The sequence below is a fragment of the Hypanus sabinus genome, chromosome 2, assembly GCF_030144855.1.
Source record: "Hypanus sabinus isolate sHypSab1 chromosome 2, sHypSab1.hap1, whole genome shotgun sequence".
NCBI lineage: Eukaryota > Metazoa > Chordata > Chondrichthyes > Myliobatiformes > Dasyatidae > Hypanus > Hypanus sabinus.
Window position 1 is genome coordinate 142,402,741 of NC_082707.1, and position 21,881 is coordinate 142,424,621.

General features: G+C 42.0%; 1 protein-coding gene across 2 annotated transcripts in view; it reads right to left on the reverse strand.

Moving 5' to 3' along the window:
• Positions 1–21,881, reverse strand: part of prkd1 (protein kinase D1) — a 351,830-nt gene that overhangs the window by 16,042 nt on the left and 313,907 nt on the right. Inside the window, exon 18 of one of the 2 annotated variants that reach the window (XM_059956078.1) lies at positions 17,616–17,819. In XM_059956078.1, the coding sequence (XP_059812061.1) occupies positions 17,616–17,819 (204 nt within the window). Of the gene's footprint in view, positions 1–14,378; positions 17,820–21,881 lie in introns of those variants that run through there. The other variant, XM_059956087.1, reaches the window with a different exon arrangement.

Genomic DNA, 21,881 nt, shown 5'->3' on the forward strand with positions numbered 1-21,881 from the left:
TGAAACATTGGAACCCTGGAACATTGAGCTGCCAGTCCTGCCCCTCCTGTCGCCAAGTTTCAGTAATGACTATGATGTCATAATTCCACAGGTCAATCCAGGCCCTCAGCTCATCTGCCTTTCCCACAATACTCCTCGCATTGAAATATACACACCTCAGAAGATTGTTACCACCACACACAACCTTACTATTTGTGACTTTGCATGAACTACTAACATCATTTATTTTTACCCCCGTTCCACTATCTACTCTGGCACTCTGGTTCCCATCCCCCGCAAATCTACAAACGGTAGTTTAAACCCTCCCCAATAACACTAGCAAACCTCCCTGCAAGTATATTGGTCCCCTTGTAGTTCAGGTGTAACCCATCTCTCTGGTGCAGGTCCCACCTGCCTCAGAAGAGGTCCCAATGATTTAGAAATCTGAAACCCTGCCCCCTACAACAGTTTCTCAGCCACGTGTCCATCTGCCAGACTATCCTACTCTTACCCTCACTGGCACGTGGCACAGGCAGCAATCCGGAGATTACTACCCTTGAGGTCCTGTTTTTCAACTTCCTACCAAGCTCTCTGTATTCACTCTTCAGGACCTCCTGACTCTTTCTACCTATGTCATTGGTACCAATGTGTACCACAACATCTGGCTGATCAACCTCCCACCTCAGAATGCTGTGCACAAGATCAGAGACATCCTTGATCCTGGCACCCGGGAGGCAACAAACCATCTGGGGGTCTCTGTCATGACCACAGAATCTCCCCTGACTGTACCCAGAGTCTGTACCCCTGACTATGGAATCCCCTATCACTACCGCTCTCCTCTTCTTCCTCCCTCCCTTCTGCACTGCAGAACCAGACTCAGTGCCAGAGATCCGGCTGCCACAGCTTGTCCCAGGTAAGCCAACCCCCCAACAGTATTCAATTCCCTGGTCTTACTGATGCTGAGTGCAAGATTGTTGCTACAACACCACCCAACCAGCTGGTCTCTCTTGCTCTTGTATGCTTCCTCATCACCATTTGAAATTCTGCTAACAACGGTTATAGATGCCATTTGAGCTGTGCTTAACCAGTGTGTGTAGAGAGAGTAGAGCAGTGGGCTAAGCACACATTCTTGAGATGTGCCAGTGTTGATGGTTATTTCCAGTCCACACTGACTGTGGTCTCCTGGAGAGGAACTCAGGAATCCAGTTGCACAGGAAGGAACAGAGGCCCAGGTTTTGGAGCTTATTGACTAGAACAGAGGATACAATTGTGTTGAACGCTGAGTGCAGTAATAAACAGCAGCCTGATATAGATATTACTCATGTCCAGTTGATTCAAGAGAAAGTGGAGAGCCAGTGAGATTGCATCCACTATAGACCTGTTGTGGTGAAATGCAAATTGCAGTGGGTCCAGGTCCTTGCATAGGTAAGAGTTTATTCTGATCGTGACCAAGCTCTCTAAACACTTCATCACAGCAAATGTGAGTGCTACTGGGCAAAAGTCATTGAAGCAGCTCACCCTGCTTTTCTTGGGCACTGGTATGATTGTTACCTTTTTGAAGCAGGTGGAAACCTCTGCAGCAGTGAGAGATTGAAGATGTCCTTCAACACTCCCACCGCTTGGTTGGCACAGGAGGTGCAGATAGTACTGGAGCACAAGCCTTCAGTTTAGATTTGGGATGATCCAATAGCCTGTATGTTTTCAGTACTCTCAGCCTTTTCTTGATATCACCTTGTTTGTATCAAATTGACTGAAGGCTGAATTCCATGACAGTGGACATCTTGGGAACAAGCTGAAATGGATACAGCTAATTCTACTGGTTTCCAGGTCAGTATCTAAAGTGGGGTGAGGAGTGGGGGTATGGAGGGAAGGGATAGCATACTCCCAATTCATTTCAGTTTGTACCTCCTGAAATTACAACCATCCAGCCAAGTGACATGAAGCATGTTTTATAGATCTTGTGCTTCCAATCCCATAGTCACATTCCTCTCCTTGCTGGCCACTGTCTTGCTGTAGAGTCCTCAACAGACCTATGTAGTACAACAATTCCAGAATCTCAAAGGGAAATTGAATGCCCTGTTTGACAATAAACCAAAAAAGGCAAAAGGAAGCTTCAGTTCCATAGAATAGGTTCTCCATTTAGCTCAGTTCTAGATGTCTTTTAGTTTTCTTTTAGTATTTGTAAGGAAGGCTTTAGGGAGGCTGGCACTCTGGATCTGCAAGTCTTGCAAGTCTCCTAGGGTAGTCTAAGACCCAGTGCCTGCACATCCAAGTCTACTGGAGGCAGGAGGGCAAGGGAGACAGCCTGTTCTGGGATTAGAGGATTGTGTATGTGCATGTGTGGAAGGGAGGAACAAGGCTTGATTTGCTGCTGTTATTTTGTTGCTTGTTGTATTCTGTGTTGTTCTGCCGAGTAGTGTGGGCATGATATATTGGTGCTGGAGTACGTGGTGACGCTTGTGGGCTGCTCCCCGCACACCCTCAGGTATTTTGGTTGTTAACACAAGTGACGCATTTCATTGTATATTTCAAAGCAGACGTGTTGAATGAACGTTGAGTCTCAGGAGCCCTGGGGTCCCGCGCAGTGAGCTGTAGAGCGTTGGGCTCCTGGGTTTCTGGAGCGCTTGCTAATTATTGTCTTAACTGCAGTCGTTAAGCCCTTGTGCTTTCTGTTTAATTTTGTCCAGCTTATTTCGACTGGCGTGGGGCGGACTCCCAATTTGTCTTGTGGTGTTGCTAGGTCAAGTCATCAATGTTCTGTTGGAATTCCTAAGTATAAGCTCTTGTTTCCGTCTCTGCATGGGAGCCTGTTGTTCCTCTACACCTGGGCTCAGCTGTTGCCAGCACACAGCATGACACTTGAGTTCATGCGATGTGATCATAAGACATTGGAGCATAGTTAGGCAATTCACTCCAACAAGTCTACTCCACCATTCTATCATGGGTAGTTTATTATCCCTCTCAACCCCATTCTTCTGGCTTCTCCCTGTCCCTTTGACACCCTGACTCATCAAGAACCTATCAACTTCTGTCTTAAATATACCCAATGACATGGACTCCACAGCCATCTGTAGCAATGAAGTCCACAGATTTACTACCCTTAACATAACAAAGTTCTTCCTCATCTCTCTCCTAACTGGATTTCCTTCTATTTTGATGCTGTGCCCTTTGATCCTAGACTAACTCACTATGGGAAATATCCTCTCCACATCCATTCTATCCAGGCCTTTCAATGTTCAAACATGAGGAAATCTGCTGGAAATTCAAACAACACACACAAAATGCTGGTGGAACACAGCAGACCAGGCAGCATCTATAAGGAGAACCACTGTCGACGTTTCGGGCTGAGACCTTTCGTCAGGACCTTTCAATGTTCAATAGGTTTAAATGAGATCTTCCCTCATTCTTCTAAACTTCGGCAAGTACAAGTTCAGAGATACCAAACGCTGCTCAGATGTTAACCCTTTCATTCCCAGAATCATTCTTCTGAAACTCCTCTGGATCCTCTCCAATATCAGCACATTTTTTCTTAAATAAGGGGTCCAAAATTTCTCACAATAGTCAAGTGCAGTCTGACCAATGCCGTATAAAACCTCAGCATTACAACCTTGTTTTTAAATTCTAGTCCTCTCAAAATGAATGCTGACATTGTACTTGCCTTCCTCACCACCGATTCAACCTGCAAGTTAAACTTTAGGGAATCCTGTATGAGGATTCCCAAGTCCCTTTGTGACTTTTGAATTTTCTCCCCATTTAGAAAATAGTCTACACCTTTATTCCTTCTATCAAAGTGCAAGGCTGTACCCTTCCCAACACTGTATTCCATCAGTCACTTCATTGCCCATTTTCCCAATCTGTCTATATCCTTCTGCAGATTCCCTGCTAATGCAACACTACCTGCCATATCTCCTGCATTGTATCGTCTGCAAACTTGGCTACAAAGTTGTTGTTTCCATCATCCAAATCATTGACATATAACATGAAAAGAACTGACCCCAATACTGACCCCTGTGAAGCACCACTAGCCCACAGCAGCCAATCAGAAAAATCACCCTTTATTTCAACTGTTTGCCTCCTGCCAATCTATTATCCATGCCTGTAATATTTCCTTTCCTGTAATATTAAAAGCTCTTATCTTGTTAAAAAGCCTCACATGTGGTATTTTGTCAAACACCTTCTGAAAAACCAAGTAAACAACATCCACTAACTCTCCTTTGTCTATCCTGCTTGTTATTTCCTCAAAGAGTTCCAACAGATTTGTCAGGCAAAATTTTCCCCTTAAGGAAACCATGTTAACTTCAGCCTATTTTATCACATGCCTCCAAGTACCCTGAAACCTCTCCATAATAGTCCAACATCTTTCCAGCCATTTAAACCCAGCTAATGGACCTACAATATTCTTTCTTCTTCCTCTCTCCCTTCTTCAAGAGTGGAGAAGCATTTGCAATATTCCAGTCCTCCAGACTTTTTCCAGAATCTAGTGGCTCCACAATCTCTTCAGTAACATCTTTCAGAACCATGGGTGTAGTCCATCTGGTTATGGTGACTTATCTTCCTTCAGACCTTTCAGCTTCCCGACAACCTTCTCCTAATTTATAGCAACTACACTCACTTCTACCTGATGCTCTTGAAATGCTTTTCTGCTGTTATCACTGCTTGCACACTCTTCCCATCAACCCACTCATGCTTCTGTAATTTCCTTTAGTCAATTGTAACACTGATACACCTGACTTTAGCTTCTCCCTCTCAAACTGCAGTGTAAATCCTATCATATTATGATCACTGTCTCCTAAGTGTTCCTTTACCTTAAGCTCCCTAATCAAATCTGGTTCATTACACAACACCCAATCCAGAGTTACCTTTCCCCTAGTAGACTCGACCAAAAATCCATCTCATAGGGATTCCACAAATTCCATTTCTTGGGATCCAGTATCAACTTGATTTTCCCAATGTACCTGCATATTGAAATCTGCCAAGACTACTTTAAGATTGCCCTTTTTAGGTACCATTTCTATCACCCACATTTACCCCATATACAATTTGTACTCCACATCTCAACCAGTATTCAGAGGCCTGGAGATATAACTCCCATGAGGGCCATTTTACCCTTGCAGTTTCTCACCTCTACTCACAAGGATTCTACATCTTCTGACCCTAAGTCACCTCCTTCTAAAGATCTGGTTTCATTTTTTACTGAAAGAGCCACCCCACCCCCTCTGCTGACCTCTGTCCTTTCGAAACAATGTATATCCTTAGATGTTAAGCTCCCAACTATGATAGTTTTTCAGCCACATCATCCCTGTCAATCTCTAACTAACTGTGCTACAAGATCATCTACCTTATTCCATATATTATGTGCATTCAAATATAACACCTTTCATCCTGTACTAATTACTCTTTTCAAATTTGCTCTCATGTTACACTTCAGTTCATTCTACTGACTGCAGTTTTGCCTGTCCTTACTCACAGTCTCACTGCACACTGCATCTACTTGTATGCCAACTGCCCCATCCTTAGCCATATCACTCTAGTTCACATCCCCCGGAAAATTATTTTAAGCACTCCTCAGCTGGTCTCGCAAACCTGATCACAAGGATATTGGTTCCCCTGAGGTTCAGGTCTAACCTGTTCTTTTTGTACAGGTCGTACCTTTCCCAGAAGAAATTCCATTTGGTCTAGAAACCTGAAACCCTGCCCCCCCACACCAATTCCTCAGCCAAGTCACCCTACTCTTACCCTCAATGGCATGGCAGCAATCTAGAGATTTGGAGGTCCTGCTTTTTAGCTTTTTATCTAACTCCTGATATTCTCTTTTCAGTACCTCCCTTTTCCAATATGTACCACAACTTCTGCCTGCTCACTCTCCACTTTAGAATGCTGCAGACCTGATTCGAAACATCTCTGACCATGACACTTGGGAGGCAACATACCATCCGGGTGTCGCTTTTATGCCCACAGTATCTCCTGTCTGCTCCTCTAAATATGGAATTGCTTATCACTGCTGCACTCCTCTTCTCCCCTCCCTTTCTGAGCCACACAGCCAGACTTGTTGACCTGACCACTGTGGCTTTCCTCTGTGAGATCATTCCCCCTAACAGTATCCAAAGTGGTATACCTGTCATTGAGGAGAATGAGTACTGGCTGCATATCCCCTTTCCCCTTCCTGATGGTCACCGGTTTCCTGTGTCCTGCCTCCCTGTCAATCCACCTCTCAGTTTCCTGAATGACCTGGAGTTCACCCACTTCCAGCTCCAACTCTTTAACATGGTCTGCAGCTGGATGTATTTCTTGCAGGTGCAGTTGTCAGGAACACTGGAGGTACCCACTGCTCTCTAACTGCATTAATAAAGAAGAAAGAAAAATTAAATGAAAAAAGTCTACCTAAAGCCTTCAGCTCTCCTCAGCAAAGCCTGAGTTCCACACTCTAATTGGTCCACTCACACAATGGCCACTCCACTTAAAGCTTGCTTATTTTTATTGGCCCTCGATCAGGTAGAAGTGTGTGGGGGCTGCGGCTGCAGACTGGCAAGGGTTTCTTTTCCATCTTGGAGCCCATGCCATGCTCTGTCTAGCCCAGAAGACCGAAACTAGGACTGGGGATCCAGGGAAAAGATGTCCAGGGACTACTCCGGATTCAGAATGATATTCTGAGCCCTAGTCCAAACACACCACCACTTCCAGTTTTAAGCACAGGGGTACAGAACTGGTCAGCGTGGTTCTGTCACTACCACTGGGGTGCAGTTGTGCTGGGTGAACCTTGTGTTATACTGGGGTACAGTAGAGCTGGGCACAGGCCTGTATAACACTGGGGCAGATAGTGCTGGTGCAGGTCTGTGTAACATGGGTACAGTGATGATGGATACTGTGGACCCGTATCTGGCTTTGCACTGCAGGGTCCTCACAGGGTTGCACTGGTGAAACCCCTTTTTACCGGGCAACTCTAGAGATGCGACTCGCTTGCCCCTTGCTAACAGCCACTGGACTCAGCAGTGAGAAAGTCACCTTTCCAAAACTCTGTACATCCAGGGTCAGAATGACTTGGGTCCTACCTAAACCAGGAAGTTGGAATGTCTCGCCCACCCGAGCCCCGATCCCCGATCTGTGTGAATACTGCCCCCATGCACCTAACCATTGAAGAAGAAATAACAGCTCGTACACTGCATACAATTATAAAGAAAGTATATTTACAAATGTCAGCGTTAGGCCATATTCTGCATGGAGGTCGGTCACCAGTGGAGTGCCTCAGGGACCTGTTCTGGGACCCTTGCTCTTCATGATTTTTATAAATGACCTGAGTGAGGAAGTGGAGGGATGGGTTAGTAAGTTTGCTGATGACACAAAGGTTGGAGGTGTTGTGGATAGTGTGGAGGGCTGTCAGAGGTTACAGAGGGACATTGATAGGATGCAAAACTGGGCTGAGAAGTGGCAGATGGAGTTCAACCCAGATAAGTGTGAAGTGGTTCATTTTGGTAGGTCAAATATGATGGCAGAACATAGTATTAATGGTAAGACTCTTGGCAGTGTGGAGGATCAGAGGGATCTCGGGGTCCGAGTCCATAGGACACTCAAAGTGGCTGTGCAGGTTGACTCTGTGGTTAAGAAGTCATTTGGTGTATTGGCCTTCATCAATCGTGGAATTGAATTTAGGAGCTGAGAGGTAATGTAGCAGCTATATAGGACCCTGGTCAGACCCCACTTCGAGTACTGTGCTCAGTTCTGGTCGCCTCACTACAGGAAGGCTGTAGAAACCATAGAAAGGGTGCAGAGGAGATTTACAATGATACTGTCTGGATTGGGGAGCATGCCTTATGAGAATAGGTTGAGTAAACTCAGTCTTTTCTCTTTGGAGTGATGGGGGATGAGAGGTGACCTGATAGAGGTGTATTAGATGATGAGAGGAATTGATCGCATGGATAGTCAGAGGCTTTTTCCCACGGTTGAAATGGTTGCTACAAGAGGTCACAAGTTTAAGATGCTGGGGTACAAAGGAGATGTCAGGGGTAAGTTTTTTATTCAGAGAGTGGTGAGTGCGTGGAATGGGCTGCTGGCAACGTTGGTAGAGGCGGAAACGATCGGGTCTTTTAAGAGACTTTTGGATAGGTACATGGAGGGCTATGGGTAAGCCTGGTAATTTCTAAGATAGGGACATGTTCAGCACAACTTTGTGGGCTGAAGGGCCTGTATTGTGCTGTAGGTTTTCTATGTTTCTATATTTCTAAAAAGGGAAGTAAAAAAATAAAGGGCCCATTACAGTTAACCCTGTCCAGAACTCGGCCTGCTGCAACACATAAGTTGGAGCTCATCTCGAAGTTGTCTTTAACTCACGCGCTGGACCCACAGTCTGTGTAAAAGTACACACCTCCTTCCGAATGTCGCCCAAAATCTACCTCAAACAAACAAGCTCCCCCATGGGAGCATTGATCCTTCCTCCTTGAAGCCAGTCATCTGCACAAAGCACTTTGTGCAACAGGAACAGCATCCTCAGCCACCTTCCCTCCTGCCTTCTCCGAGCTCCCACCAGGAAGACCTCAAGCCACACTAGTGGTCGTCAAAGAACCTTTGTGTCCAGCATCCTTTAGAACCTTCTCCCAATTCCACCATCCTGATTGGCTGACACAACATTCCTAAGTTGAACAACATAGCCCCCTCTCTTTAGCTCAAACCCAAACATGCTAAAATCAGAACAGAATGCTAAAATGAAATACCTACAGCATAGCAGTAAAAATCAACCAGGATATTTCACTGGTATGACATTTTTGGGCCAAGATGCAGGAAAAACTTGTTACTGTCAGTTATACATAGCAAGACATCTCTTACTTTTGTAGATGTTTTAATATTTTCTGCACATCACACTAGTGCCGTTATCATTCACTCGGCCTGCTGCAATGCAATATTGGAATTGATTCTGCTCCTACGATGAAGATAGAGCTAATGTGAATTTGGAGCTATTATTGATTTATATCTCTGTGAGATGCTGTGAAAACCAAACATTTAAGACAAATTTTAAAGATATTGATTGATACAGTGGGAGAGTAAACACTATGGTCATTACTTTCTGCTGTGTAGTAACTGTAAACGCAGAGCTATTCTTTAAAATCTAACAGCATTTTGATTTGCAGTACACTGCTGCGATGATCTAGTCCCATATTCCCATGGTTTCCACACCACAAACATGTTATAAATACAGTTTATTTGGAAAATTGCTGTAATTTCATAAAATTTAAGAAGCACTAAATACTTGTCGATCCACTCTGAAGTTTAGTTGACGTGAGGGTTAAAGCAGATCAAAGAAAAGAAAAAGAAACCTTTTCAACACCGAGGCTCCCATTTCCACACAGTCTTCTGCTGAATGCTGGCATTACCCAGAGTGAAAGTCAATAACGATGATCTTCCTGGCACTTTACAAATTCCACGGGGCAGGAACCATTCCTAACTGCCCCCCATTCAATTACTACAGTCCCCATTCCTCTCTAAATTTGTTCACACACTCCAGCTCATAATGCAATCCCAAGGTACCTACAGCTAAACGAGAATATTTTTTCTCCATAGCATACAATGTTTCCTTTGTAAACAAAAAAAAGTCAGCGCTTAATTGCACAGTCCTGAATCCAGCAATAATACCCAGCATAAAGCAAAATGCTGGAGCAGCATTTATGGGAGACAAAGAATTGTCAGTGTTTTTCAGGTTGGATCCTGTATCAGGACTGGGAATGGAGTTGATGTAAATTGGTAGTGATGGGGGCCTGCCCGTAGGTGGAGGACTGAGGAAATGTAAAGGATGATGGGCAGAGGCTGGCGCTGTTGGTTGGAAGCTGGCAAGGGAGTAAAATGAGGACAGATAGACCCTGGGGTGGGGGCCAGGCTTGAGTGGAGGTGGAAGTGGGAGCTGGATGTGATGGGTGGGTACACAAAGACCATACCTGCTGGGTTCTGATTAATAATGAGACCGTTCAACTGGGAGATGTGCAAATGGGGAAGGGGATATTGTGGGTGAAGTGCATCGCTCCTGGCAATGGAGGGAGATAAAAATGGCTGATGGCAGGACAGAATTAGAAGAGAATATGACAAAGGGAACAAATGTAGCAGGATTGGAGAGGACAGGTTCAATATGTTGTGCATTCAAAGATGCTCTTCTGCACACCACTGTTGTAACATGTGGTTATTAGAGTTTACTGTCACCACCTCATCAGCTTCAACCAATCTGGCCTTCCTCCTCTGACCTCTCTCCATTAACAAGTTATTTCACCCACAAAACTGCTGCTCAATGGATGTTTTTTTGTTTTTGCTCCATTCTCTATGAACTCTAGAGACTGTTGCGTGTGAAGAGGTGTCTTTGTTCATCAGTCACTGAAAGTAAGCATGCAAGTACAGCAGACGGTGAAGAAAGCTAATGGCATGCTGGCCTTTATAACGAGGGGAGTTGGGTATAGGAGCAAAGAGGTCCTCCTGCAGCTGTACAGGGCCCTGGTGAGACCCCACCTGGAGTATTGTGTGCAGTTTTGGTCTCCAAATTTGAGGAAGGACATTCTTGCTATTGAGGGAGTGCAGCGTAGGTTCATAAGGTTAATTCCCGGAATGGTGGGACTGTCATATGTTAAAAGATTGGAGCGACTGAGCTTGTATACACTGGAATTTAAAAGGATGAGAGGGGATCTGATTGAAACATATAAGATTATTAAGGGATTGAACAAGCTAGAGGCAGAAAACATGTTCCCGATGTTGGGGGAGTCCAGAACCAGAGGCCACAGGTTAAGAATAAGGGGTAGGCCATTTAGAACAGAGTTGAGGATGAACTTTTTCATCCAGAGAGTTGTGGATCTGTGGAATGCTCTGCCTCAGAAGGCAGTGGAGGCCAATTTTCTGGATGCTTTCAAGAAAGAGTGAGATAGAGCTCTTAAAGATAGCGGAGTCAAGGGATATGGGGAGAGGGCAGGAACGGGGTACTGATTGTGGATGATCAACCATGATCACAGTGAATGGCGGTGCTGGCTCGAAGGGCCGAATGGCCTACTCCTGCACCTATTGTCTATAAGATCCCAGGAGATCAGCAGTCCCTGAGATACACAAACCACTCCGTCTGGCACCAACAATCACCAACAATCAAAGCCGCTTTGATCACATTTCTTTCCCATTCTGATGTTTGGTCTGAACAGCAACTGAACCCCTTGAGCACTTCTTCATGCTTTTATGCACAGAGTTGTTGCCATATGATTGGCTGATTATAAATTTGCAATAAGGACCAGGTGTATCTAATAAAGTGAAAACTGAGTGTATGCACTGTGCGTGACTATACATACATTGTTTTGCACCTTGTCCCAGAGGAATGATGTTTTGTTCAGCTGTATACATGTTTGAATGTCAATAAACTTGAACTTGAAATGTCCCAAATGATCCAAGTGAGTTGAGAACATGGTGAAAATTGGTAAAAGTAATATTCTGCACTGAGGCAGGAAGTGGCACCAATGCAGTTGTTGATGTAATGGAGAAAGAGTTGTGAAGTTGTGTGAAAGGAAGTTAGGAGCACAGACTGTACTACATAGTTGGGTGTATCTGGGGCTCAAACGAGGGTCCATGGCTATACCTTTGATTGGTAGGAGGGAGAAGAATCAAAAGGTAAGTTGTTCAGGGTAAGACCGAGGTTTGCATGGTGGATATGAATGTTAAGGGAGGGAAACTGGTTGGATATTTGCTGTACGAGGAAGTGGAGCACTTTAAGACCTTCCTTATGGGGGATGGAAATGTATAAAGGTTTGATATCCTTAGTGAGGATGAGGTTGTGGTAGCAGAGCATTGGAAGTTGTCAAAATAGTGGAGGGCATGCAAGAGTCCTGGAGGGTAAAAAGAGGATACAGACCAGATCAGGTCAAGGTATGAGAAGTTCCGTAGGGCAAGAGCAAGTCAGAGCAATGGATCTAACAGAACAGTCCTGTTAATGGATCTTGGGTAAGAGAGAGACACAGGAATGTAAGATTCTGGGCACTATCACTACACATGCTCCCATGTTCAGATTAAAAACAAATTCTAACAGTCTTGTTTATAATGAACTTAGTTTGAAAATGGCAACATGCCCACTTTTTGACTTGGATGTTAACAGAATGACCAGAGTATGCATGTAGTAGTGCAGGGAATTCAGAATTGAATGAGTAGACAAGATGTTTGCATCTTTAAATGCCATATATTTCCAATAGCTTCTGGAAAATTAGATACTATATAATTCAACATCCTCCCATCATTCAACAACCAACCAACCATATCTACTGTTCACTTATTTATACAATTCGTTTGCTCCACCCTCTTTCACATACAACTACTTCAAACTGGAGGATGTTGTTTATAACTGAGTAATGTGTTATTGTAACGTTGTCCACTATTCCATGATACAGGTGAGGCCAAAATCTCTTAAGATATCAGTATCTTTGCATCCCCACACCCTTTCAGTTGTATTTCTAATAGCCCTTCTGACTAATCAGCCATGTTTGTCATAAGAATGTTCCTCCTCCTTTGTCCTTTCCAGACACTGCAGCCTGGACTTACCTCTATTTCATTTCAAGTAATGATAGATACAAGGTTGTTTGCATGGCCACTTTGACAACCACTCGCAGTGCACTCCTTGTCCTGCTCTGCACTTGGATGGCAGCTTTTAATGAGGATGCCTTTACTCAGCATGAGGTCTTACACATTTACTCCTTTCTGATATTCCAACAGGAAAACTTACAACACACTAGAGAAATTTGTCCTCCTGCCGCGAGCTATCCTCCCACTTCCCTTCTTCCCCTTACAGAAAACTTTAACCAGCTTTGTATGCCCTCTGCAAATTGGGAGCCGAGCAACGAAAATTCCTACTCATGGATTGTTGCTTGAGACCAACCGATTTCTGTAGAGCTGCCAACATTATCAAACAAAAAATACTCCTCACTTGTCATGAACACAGGAGATTCTGCAGGTGCTGGAATCCAGAGTAACACACACAAATTGCTGGAGGAGCTCAGCAAGTCGGGCGGCTTCTATGAAAAGGAATAGAGTTAATGTTGTATGCTGAGATCTTCATCAATAAAGAGTTGACATTCCATGCTGAAAATGGTCTCAGCCTGAAAAGTTGTATCTTTATTCCTTTCCATAAATGCTGCCTCACCTGCTGAGTTCCTTGAACATTTTGTGTGTCACTCCTCAACTGTCATGCATCTTCCATTGATTTTTCAATTTGAAACTAATGTAGAAAGCTAAACCGTATCATATATCATGGGAACAGGTAAATTAAATCAGCCGGTAATTAACATAACCATTTTAAATCTCATTGATGAGGTTTCCTTCTTACTGCTCAAAACATACCCATTTTGAAAATTTAAGAGAAATATATTTGGGCAAGCATATTTAAAAATTGCCTATTCCATTTGTAGTTCCAAAGCCAGTTTTAGCTTTCAAAAATACCAGGAATAACAATTCCATTCTCTTGTTGAGTATTGGCTGTAAATAGTAAGCATACTGATAGACTGTCAACATTTGGATAAACACATCAGACTCATTGGATTGGAAAGTGTTTAATTCTGCTTTTGGCTGTGGAAAGTACCAAATTCAAACAAAAAGTACTTGTCAGACAACGTGGAGCATTAAGTTTAAATAAAGTGAATTATTCTCTGAGGGAGAATCCATCCAGGCCTGTTGTCAGGGAAAGTCTTCCTTGCATCTCTAGGTTTTTTTCTTTATTTTTTAATGTGTGTTAAGTTGTTGGAAATATCACTGCTTGCATTTTGGCCCATGTAGTCAGTAATGGCCACAAAACGGAAAATAAAATGTCCTGTAATTGTTATAATTTTTAGGTGTTTTTCAAAAGGTTGTGGCATACTCATCAATTCAAATAAAACCTAAAATATCAGAATATTTTGTTTTGAAATTTAATTAACCGGATGCTAAGATGTCAATGCAACTCTTAACTGGATAGAAAGATGAGTCAGACAAGCTAGTTCTATCAATGCTAGCTTCAAGATGCACCAAACACGAGGTTTGCGAGCATGTTTATGTGTTATGCTGCATCTGTCTTTAGTAGCAATCAGATCCTGCTAATTGCATAAGAGCACATAGTTTATAAACTTGATTAACATACCCCACAATAAAAAGAATATGACTATATTTATTATTTCAGTATTTCTTAAATCTTGGGTAAGGGTTCAGGAATTTATGCAATCTATTACCCCAGGAATATTTTTGTAGCAAGGTGGGAATATTCCATAAAGTTGATAAATAGTTCATATTAATTCCTTACATGCCACATATCTGAATGCTATTCATTGAGAAATTCAGTTGATATCACAGAGTAAGTGTTCTGGCCAAGCATTAAATTGTAACCATGAATGTTCAGTAATTGAATTTTATTTAAAAGAAAGACAAACAAGATTGGTTTACAGGACTGCATATGACATGTTCACTGAGAAATGGAATTACTTTATTAACAAACAGAAATTGATATGCAGGTATCAGTTCAGCTCTTCATTAAAAAAAAAGACACACTATAACATTCTGAATTTCCCAGAAAAAGATTGTGTTTATATTAGTAACTCAAGAATTCAGAGGAGCCTGAAACCTTTTGAAATTTTAAAGGAATTAGTGAGAGTCCAGGGTCAGCATGTTCCTGAAGGGTGAGATTAGGGTACCTGGACAACACAGGGTATGGAATGTTTGATGGGAGGATGGGGAGAAAAGGAAGCACTTGATGGATAGCGGCAAGTACAACAAAACAAATACCTTGAAGAATATACAAGGGATGATTGATAAATTCGTGGCCTAAGGTAGAGGGAGTCAATTTTAGAAAACCTAGCACATTTATTTTTCAACATAGTCTCCTCCTGCATTTACAAAATTAGTCCAGTGGTCGTGGAGCATACGGATCTTGGACCTCCAGAAAGTGTTCTTAGCAGGGATGAATGATAAGTTTGTGGCCCAAGGTAGAAGGAAATGAATTATTAGCTTCAAACTTACAATCACCCCTCATAGAGTGTGAAGTAAAATACTTAAGGAAATCAGGAGGGCAATGAATAGTCAAGAATTATTCTTGGCATTCCTGCTATTCCATGTAAATTAAGAGCAAAAGTGTAGCTTGGGAAAGCCTGGGTCCCATTAGGGACCTAAGGGGCAATCTCTGTGTGAAGATGGGTCATATGAGCAACACTTAAATGAATGCTTCTGGTCTGTATTCATCAAGGACAAGGACATTGAGGATAGCGAGTTCAGAGGAGGACATATTGATTACCTGGACAATACAAAATCAGAATCAGATTTATTATCAATGACTTATGTCATGAAATCTGTTGTTTTCAGTATAGTGCAAGCCAAAAGTTACAGTAAAAATAAATAAACAATAAGAAAGATGAAAAGATCATTAAACCATATGACATAGCAGCAGCATCAGGCCATTTGGCACATTGAGTCTTGTCCATCATTTGATCACAGCTGATTTATTTTCTTCTTAAACCTATGTTTCTGCCCTCTCCCCATAACCTTTGACACTCTTATTAATCAAGAACCTATTAACCTCCGCTTTCATATATCCAATGACTGACCTCCATAGCCTTGTGTAGCAATTAATCCCACAGATTCACCATGCTTTGGCGAAAGAAATTCCCCGTCCTCTCTGTTCTATAGAGACATCCTTCTATTGGAGACCATGTCCTCTGGTTCTAGATTCTCCACCACTGGAAGCAGCCTCTCCATATTCCATCCATGCCTTTCAATATTTGATAGGCTTCAATGACATCCTCTTCCCCGCCCATTTTGCTAAACTCCAGTGAGCGTGGGACCAAAGGCACCAAATGCTCCTCATATGTTAACCCTTTCATTCCTGGAAACATTCTCCTGAACCTCCTCTAGACTCTCTCTGAAGCCTGCATGTCTTTTCAAAGGGGCCCAAAACTGTTCACAATACTTCAAATGTAGTCTGACCAATACCTTATAAAGCCTCAGTATTACATCCTTGCTCTTATATTTCAGACCTCTTGAAATGAATGCTAACATTGTATTTTTCTTCCTTACCACCAACTCAACCTGCAAGTGAGCCTTTCAGAACCCTGGTGGAGGGTGGGGTGGGGTAGTTCATCTGGTCTGGGTGACTTATCTACCATAAGATCTTACAGCTTCCTTCTTTTAAGTAATAGCAACTACACTCACTTCTGCCTGACTCTCAAATTTCTGACATGTTGCTAGTGTCTTCTATAGTGAAGACTGATGCAAAATACTTACTAAATTCATTCACATTTTTTTGTTCTTGATTACTACCTGCCCCCAGTGGTCCAATATCCATTCTTGCTTCCTTTTTACTCTTTATATATCTAAAACAGTTCTGGAATCCTCTCTTATATGGCAGGCTGTCTTACCTTCATATTTCATATTTTCTGTCCTTATTGCGTATTTTAGTTGCTATTGGTTTTTAAAAGCTTCCAAATCCTCTAACTTCCCACCACAGATTTTTGCTGTATGCTCCCTTCGAATCCTTTGTCAGCCACTGTTTTCTCATCCTCCCTTTAGAATGTTTCTTCTTTTTGGGATGAATCAATCCTGCATTTTCCAAATTACTTGCAGAAACTCCAGCTATTGCTGCTTAACCGTCAACCCTGTTAGTGTCCCCTTCCGTCAACCTTAGCCAGCCCCTCTTTCATGCCTCTGTAGTTACCTACAGACAAAGCCTGAAAAAATACTCACTGTACCACAGACTTCAATACTGTTTTCATTCTTAAAGTTGTAACTAAATTTATTCTAAGCCATGTCGAAATGAAGTTTCCTGAGAGGCATATTTTGACATCAACTTCAATTTTATTCAACCTTTTTAGACAGAAGCAACATGATATCAAATAATTTCTAGTTAAAATGCTGACATAAAGGTGAGCTCGACCTGATCAATCCTGTATTAAATGCCATAACTAAGGCATTAAAGCGTACAAGAGAAACTTGCATTTGTACATAAGTGTTCTGTTACTGCACATCTTGAGTTCTGTTCCCTTGTTACAGTTTGACGCAGATTAAGTTATATGTACTTTTTTTTGGAATGGTTATTCCAAAAAGTTAATATATATTTTTAAAAATCCCTTTGTTCTTTATAACAGACCAAAAATTGTTCACAGAACAGCTATAATGTTATACTCTTCCAAGAGATGCCGCCAAACAGCTAAACACTGAAAGAGGTTAAAAATATAAAGCAAAATTTACAAAAGTTCTCACCCAACTAGGGGTGTATTATAGATACATGGAAAATCTTACAAGCAAAGGCACACTGGAATCTTACGGAATGTGAGAGATACAAGCTAATATCTTGCAAATTATATATTTAATGCTTGCATTAGACAGGATGTACAAGAACATAGTTGCACTCACACAATAATATATACACATTCCTGCTTGAAATGCAGTAAGCAAACTTGTCAATTCTGGAAGTGTCGAACTACAACAACTAATTAGAGTGCTAGCTTTAGGATTAGAATGGCAATTGATTTTTAAGCTTGCCTTTATTGGTGGAGACTAAGCATCACACTCTCCTTCCATTTTTATGTGGTGAGGATAGAAGTCGCAGTTACTTGATAGATTCTTTTCTTTTCCCCCCTTTGTGCTCATGAATATTCTTAAAACCATATATCCTTTCAGAGAATACTGACCCGCTCATTTAGGGCTTTCATTTCTGCCTCTTCCTCCACAGTACTCTCGCAGTAGTCAGATTTACGGTTGACTAGATGCATTGGATACTCCAGGCCATGCTGTCCAGCAAACTCTTGCCAACGGGCATCGTCACTCTCGTGAGTGATATAACGTTCACCAAATTTGCACTCGAGCTCTCGTAAATTCAGCCACGTTTGGTAATCCTTCAAAATGAGAGTGAATAGATTGCATATAATAATTCTAGCAGAAGATTCTATACACACACTTTTTGCGGAATGGGCAATATCTTCAATAGGTCTCAATAAGTACATTTAATGTCAGAGAAATGTATGCAATATACATCCTGAAATCCTTTAACTTCCATTAACTATCACTTTTAGGAACCATTTCACAATGGTTAGGAGAAAAGCTACAAATTAATGTTAGTATGTGCACTTAAACGATTAAAATGGTTAAGTTAAATACCCTTTATCTGAAAATCCAAAATCCAAAAATCTCCAAAATCTGAAATTGTTATGACATGACATCACAAATGGAAAATTGCACAAGATGCTGGGAAGGTTCCCAGGCGATGTGCAGGTCTCTGCACACGGCAGACAGGTCTGAGGAGCGACCTCATGTACATAATAAACAGAAGTTAGTGAAAAATAGAAAAAACACTGCCTTAAGCAAAAGATTAACATCTTGATTGCCTATTGAAAGGTGAGTCATCAGCATTAAAGTGAACATATCCCGCTTAACGGTATATTGATCATGAAACAAGCAAAGATCTATTGAAATTGAAAACTGAATTATGAATATTCAGCAGAAATTTAAGAAAAGGCACAGCATTACAGTTCTAAAGATCTTAAAAAGTTTAAAGATAAAGTGTCTCTTGATCGTGAAGCAGCAGAGAAATTCAGTGCTGACTTTACAAAAAATTGCTGCAGATGAAAATCTATCACTAGGACAAGTCTACAATGCTGATTACCTGGACTTATTTCCACTTGGCATGATTAACTTATTATTATTTAATTATTTATGGCTTTATATTGCTACATTTCTTCACTATTCTTGGTGCAGCTGTAACAAAACCCAATTTCCCTCGGGATCAATAAAGTATGTCTGTCTGTCTGACCTAACGTAAAACCTAAAAAAAGGTAAAATACAAACGCAGTGTACTGTAAGCTTTAAATCAGACCTTATAATGCACACATTATATTAATGGTATGTAATGATTTTTACAGTTAAGTACATAAGACAAAGACCTCCTCTCTCTCCCTCTCACTCTGTAAATGAATGACCTATTAATCTACCAACCGGTACATCTTCGGACTGTTGGAAGGAACTGGAGCACCTGCAGGAAACCCAACGGCCACAGGGAGAACATACGAACTCCTTAGAGACAGTGATGGGAATTGAACCTGGGTCGCTGGTACTCTAAAATGCTGTGCTAATCACTAAGCTACCGTGCTGCCCCTTACAGGCATAGCTTATTTAGAGATACAATGTGGAGTAGGCCTTTCCAGCCCTTCCTTGTCACTCCAGCAACCCCATTCAGCCCTAGCCAAATCATAGAACAATTTACAATGACCAATTAACCTAACAACCGGTACGTCTTTGGACTGTGGGAGGAAACCAGGGCACCCAGAGGAAACCCACCCATTCATGGGAAGGAAGTACAGACTCCTTACATATAATATCAGAACTGAACTCCAAACACTGACAACCCGAGGTGCAATAGCGCCAAGCTAACCACTGTGCTACTGCATTGGTCTGAGTTAAGTGGATTCCATCAGAACCAATATTTATAAATGTGAAAAGAGCTCAATGATTCATTCTGGGGTTGTCTCCTGAAACACCTGATAACTCAGCTACTGACTGACTGACTAGGGGTGCACTGGTGGGAGTATGTGGAGAATAAATAGCTCAGACAAATGTCAAGGAAAATTAATCTATGCTCCCACTGCCCAAATAAACATTGGGATGTGAGGGCATGAAATTTTTCTTGCGTCATTACTCAAAATGCGTAATAGCAATGGCATATACTGCATAGCACCAGCTTAATTTCCTTCTGTATTGAAAATGATAGAACAGAATATTGGGTGGACTGTTGTTTCACTGTCTCTGTTCACAAAAGTGTCAAAGAAATTGCAGTCACCTTGTGGGTAATTTACACTGTTAAAGTTAATTAGTTGCAACACAATTAGACAAAGTGATGCTAACAATGTATTTCAAATGCAACACGCAAAATGTCACGTTGCAGGTGGGCTTTCATCTGTCCTGCTGAGAGGATTGTTACAGGCTAAATTTCAAATTGGAGATCAGTAAAAAGTTGGCAATGCAACTGGTTCATGTACACCTCAAAATCCAGGGTCCTTCTATTTCTTGGGTGAGTCCTCGATAAATTTAACCTGCTCTGTAACATTCGGGCCTCAACCCTTTTTACATAGGTGTACCGATGGGAAAAGCTATTGAAGTAGCCTGTTCTCCTATTCTGTACACTACCTATCACTAACCTACCATGTAGTTCAAACATAAAAAGAATGAAAACACATTGGAAGATGTGCGCAAACAGATTTACAACAAAGATCCCTGAACCCTATAAGGATAATAGAAAACGGGAAAAGTTTAGAACAAAAACAGAGACTTTGTTATAATGTTTTTATTAGAGCTAAGTGTTTCTGTTTCTAGTGAAAATTAAAACTGGACATAATTGATGTAAGAAATTAATAGGGAATTTGGGGGATGATAAGAATTTAGAACTTCTTGGAGGGATGAATTGAGAAAAATTGTGTAGAGGAATTTTAAGGGGAGTTGGTGCAAGCAAAGATACAATTTCAGAGAGTTCTCATGCAAGTTATTAGGAGTCTGGTAAGTTGGAGATGAACTCAGGGTCACTGCAGCAAAAGAAAGTACCTTAACCTGATCAAGGATTATGTACTTTCAATAGGTTGCTCATCAATCACCAAGTACTTCAAGCATGGTCCACAAACTCAAGCTCCAGACCGTAGAACAAACTTAGTTTTCTCTCCAGGGAGGTAGATTCTAACTTGAGTTATGAAGGTGCTGCCTAGATTCCATATTCAGTTGGGAAAACTGAACCCAGTGAATATCCTTTCAAACAGCAATGACTGTCAGTATGGTGTATTACTGTGGAATATGGTTGGGCCAAGTCGCCTGTTTCTGACTTGAACATTCAAGTAAATTATTCTGCTGGCACAATACAAAAGAGCCTTATCTCCATCTTCTAACACCAGATGACTGCATGTCCTAGATCAAAAAATCCCTGTGAAGTGTTATTGGCGAGACTACAATGAAACTCTCACTTGTGAGCTCTCTGCCTCTTTAAAAATGTCGAATCAGGTTTTGCTGGCAAAGTAACACAGAGCCCAATGTGTTTGCTGTTATGTGTGCTGGTGGTATTACTCTGTCAAGCAAAGGACAGATGTATTTTCAGAGGTAAACATCTGGAAATCATACTGAGTTCTACTGCTTCCCCGGTAGCTTTGCTAAATCCACATTTTGCTGTCTGCCCTGTACGTAATGGTGCATTATGAAAAAATTACGGCCACTGCAGAGATGTATGTGTTCAAGAACGTACTAGGTTGGTCCAGTGGACTGCTAAAAGGTCATGAAAATAACTGGGTATATCTCCAGGTGGGTCCTTGATAAATTTATATATATATGTGTGTGTGTATATATATATATATATATACCTTTTATTTCACAAACAAGAGAAAATCTGTAAATGCTGAAAATCTGAGCAACACACACAAAATGCTGGAGGAACTCAGCAGGCCAGGCAGCATCTATGGAAAAAAGTACAGTTGACATATCGGACTGAGATCCTTCAGGGCTGGAGAATAAAAGATCGGAGTAGATTTTAACGGTGGGGGGGGGGGGGAGGGGAGGGAGAAACACCAGGTGGTAGGTGAAGGGGGAGGGGATGAAGTAAAGAGCTGGGAAGTTGATTGGTGAAAGAGACAGGAGGAAGAAGGAGAAAAGGGGAAAGAGCACCAGAGGGAGGTGATGGGCAGGCAAGAAGATAAGGTGAGGGAGGGATAAGGCGGCGGGAAATGGTGAAGGGGGGGTGGGGAGTATTACCAGAAGTTTGTGAAATTGATGTTCATGCCATCAGGTTGGAGGCTACCCAAACAGTCCAGTGTGGTGATGAGGCCCACACTTAGGTTGGAGGAACAACACCGTTTGGGACTGTTGACTGGCAACAACATCATATCTCTCAGGCAGATGGATGCATGGGGTTGGTCAGCAGTTATGTTTAG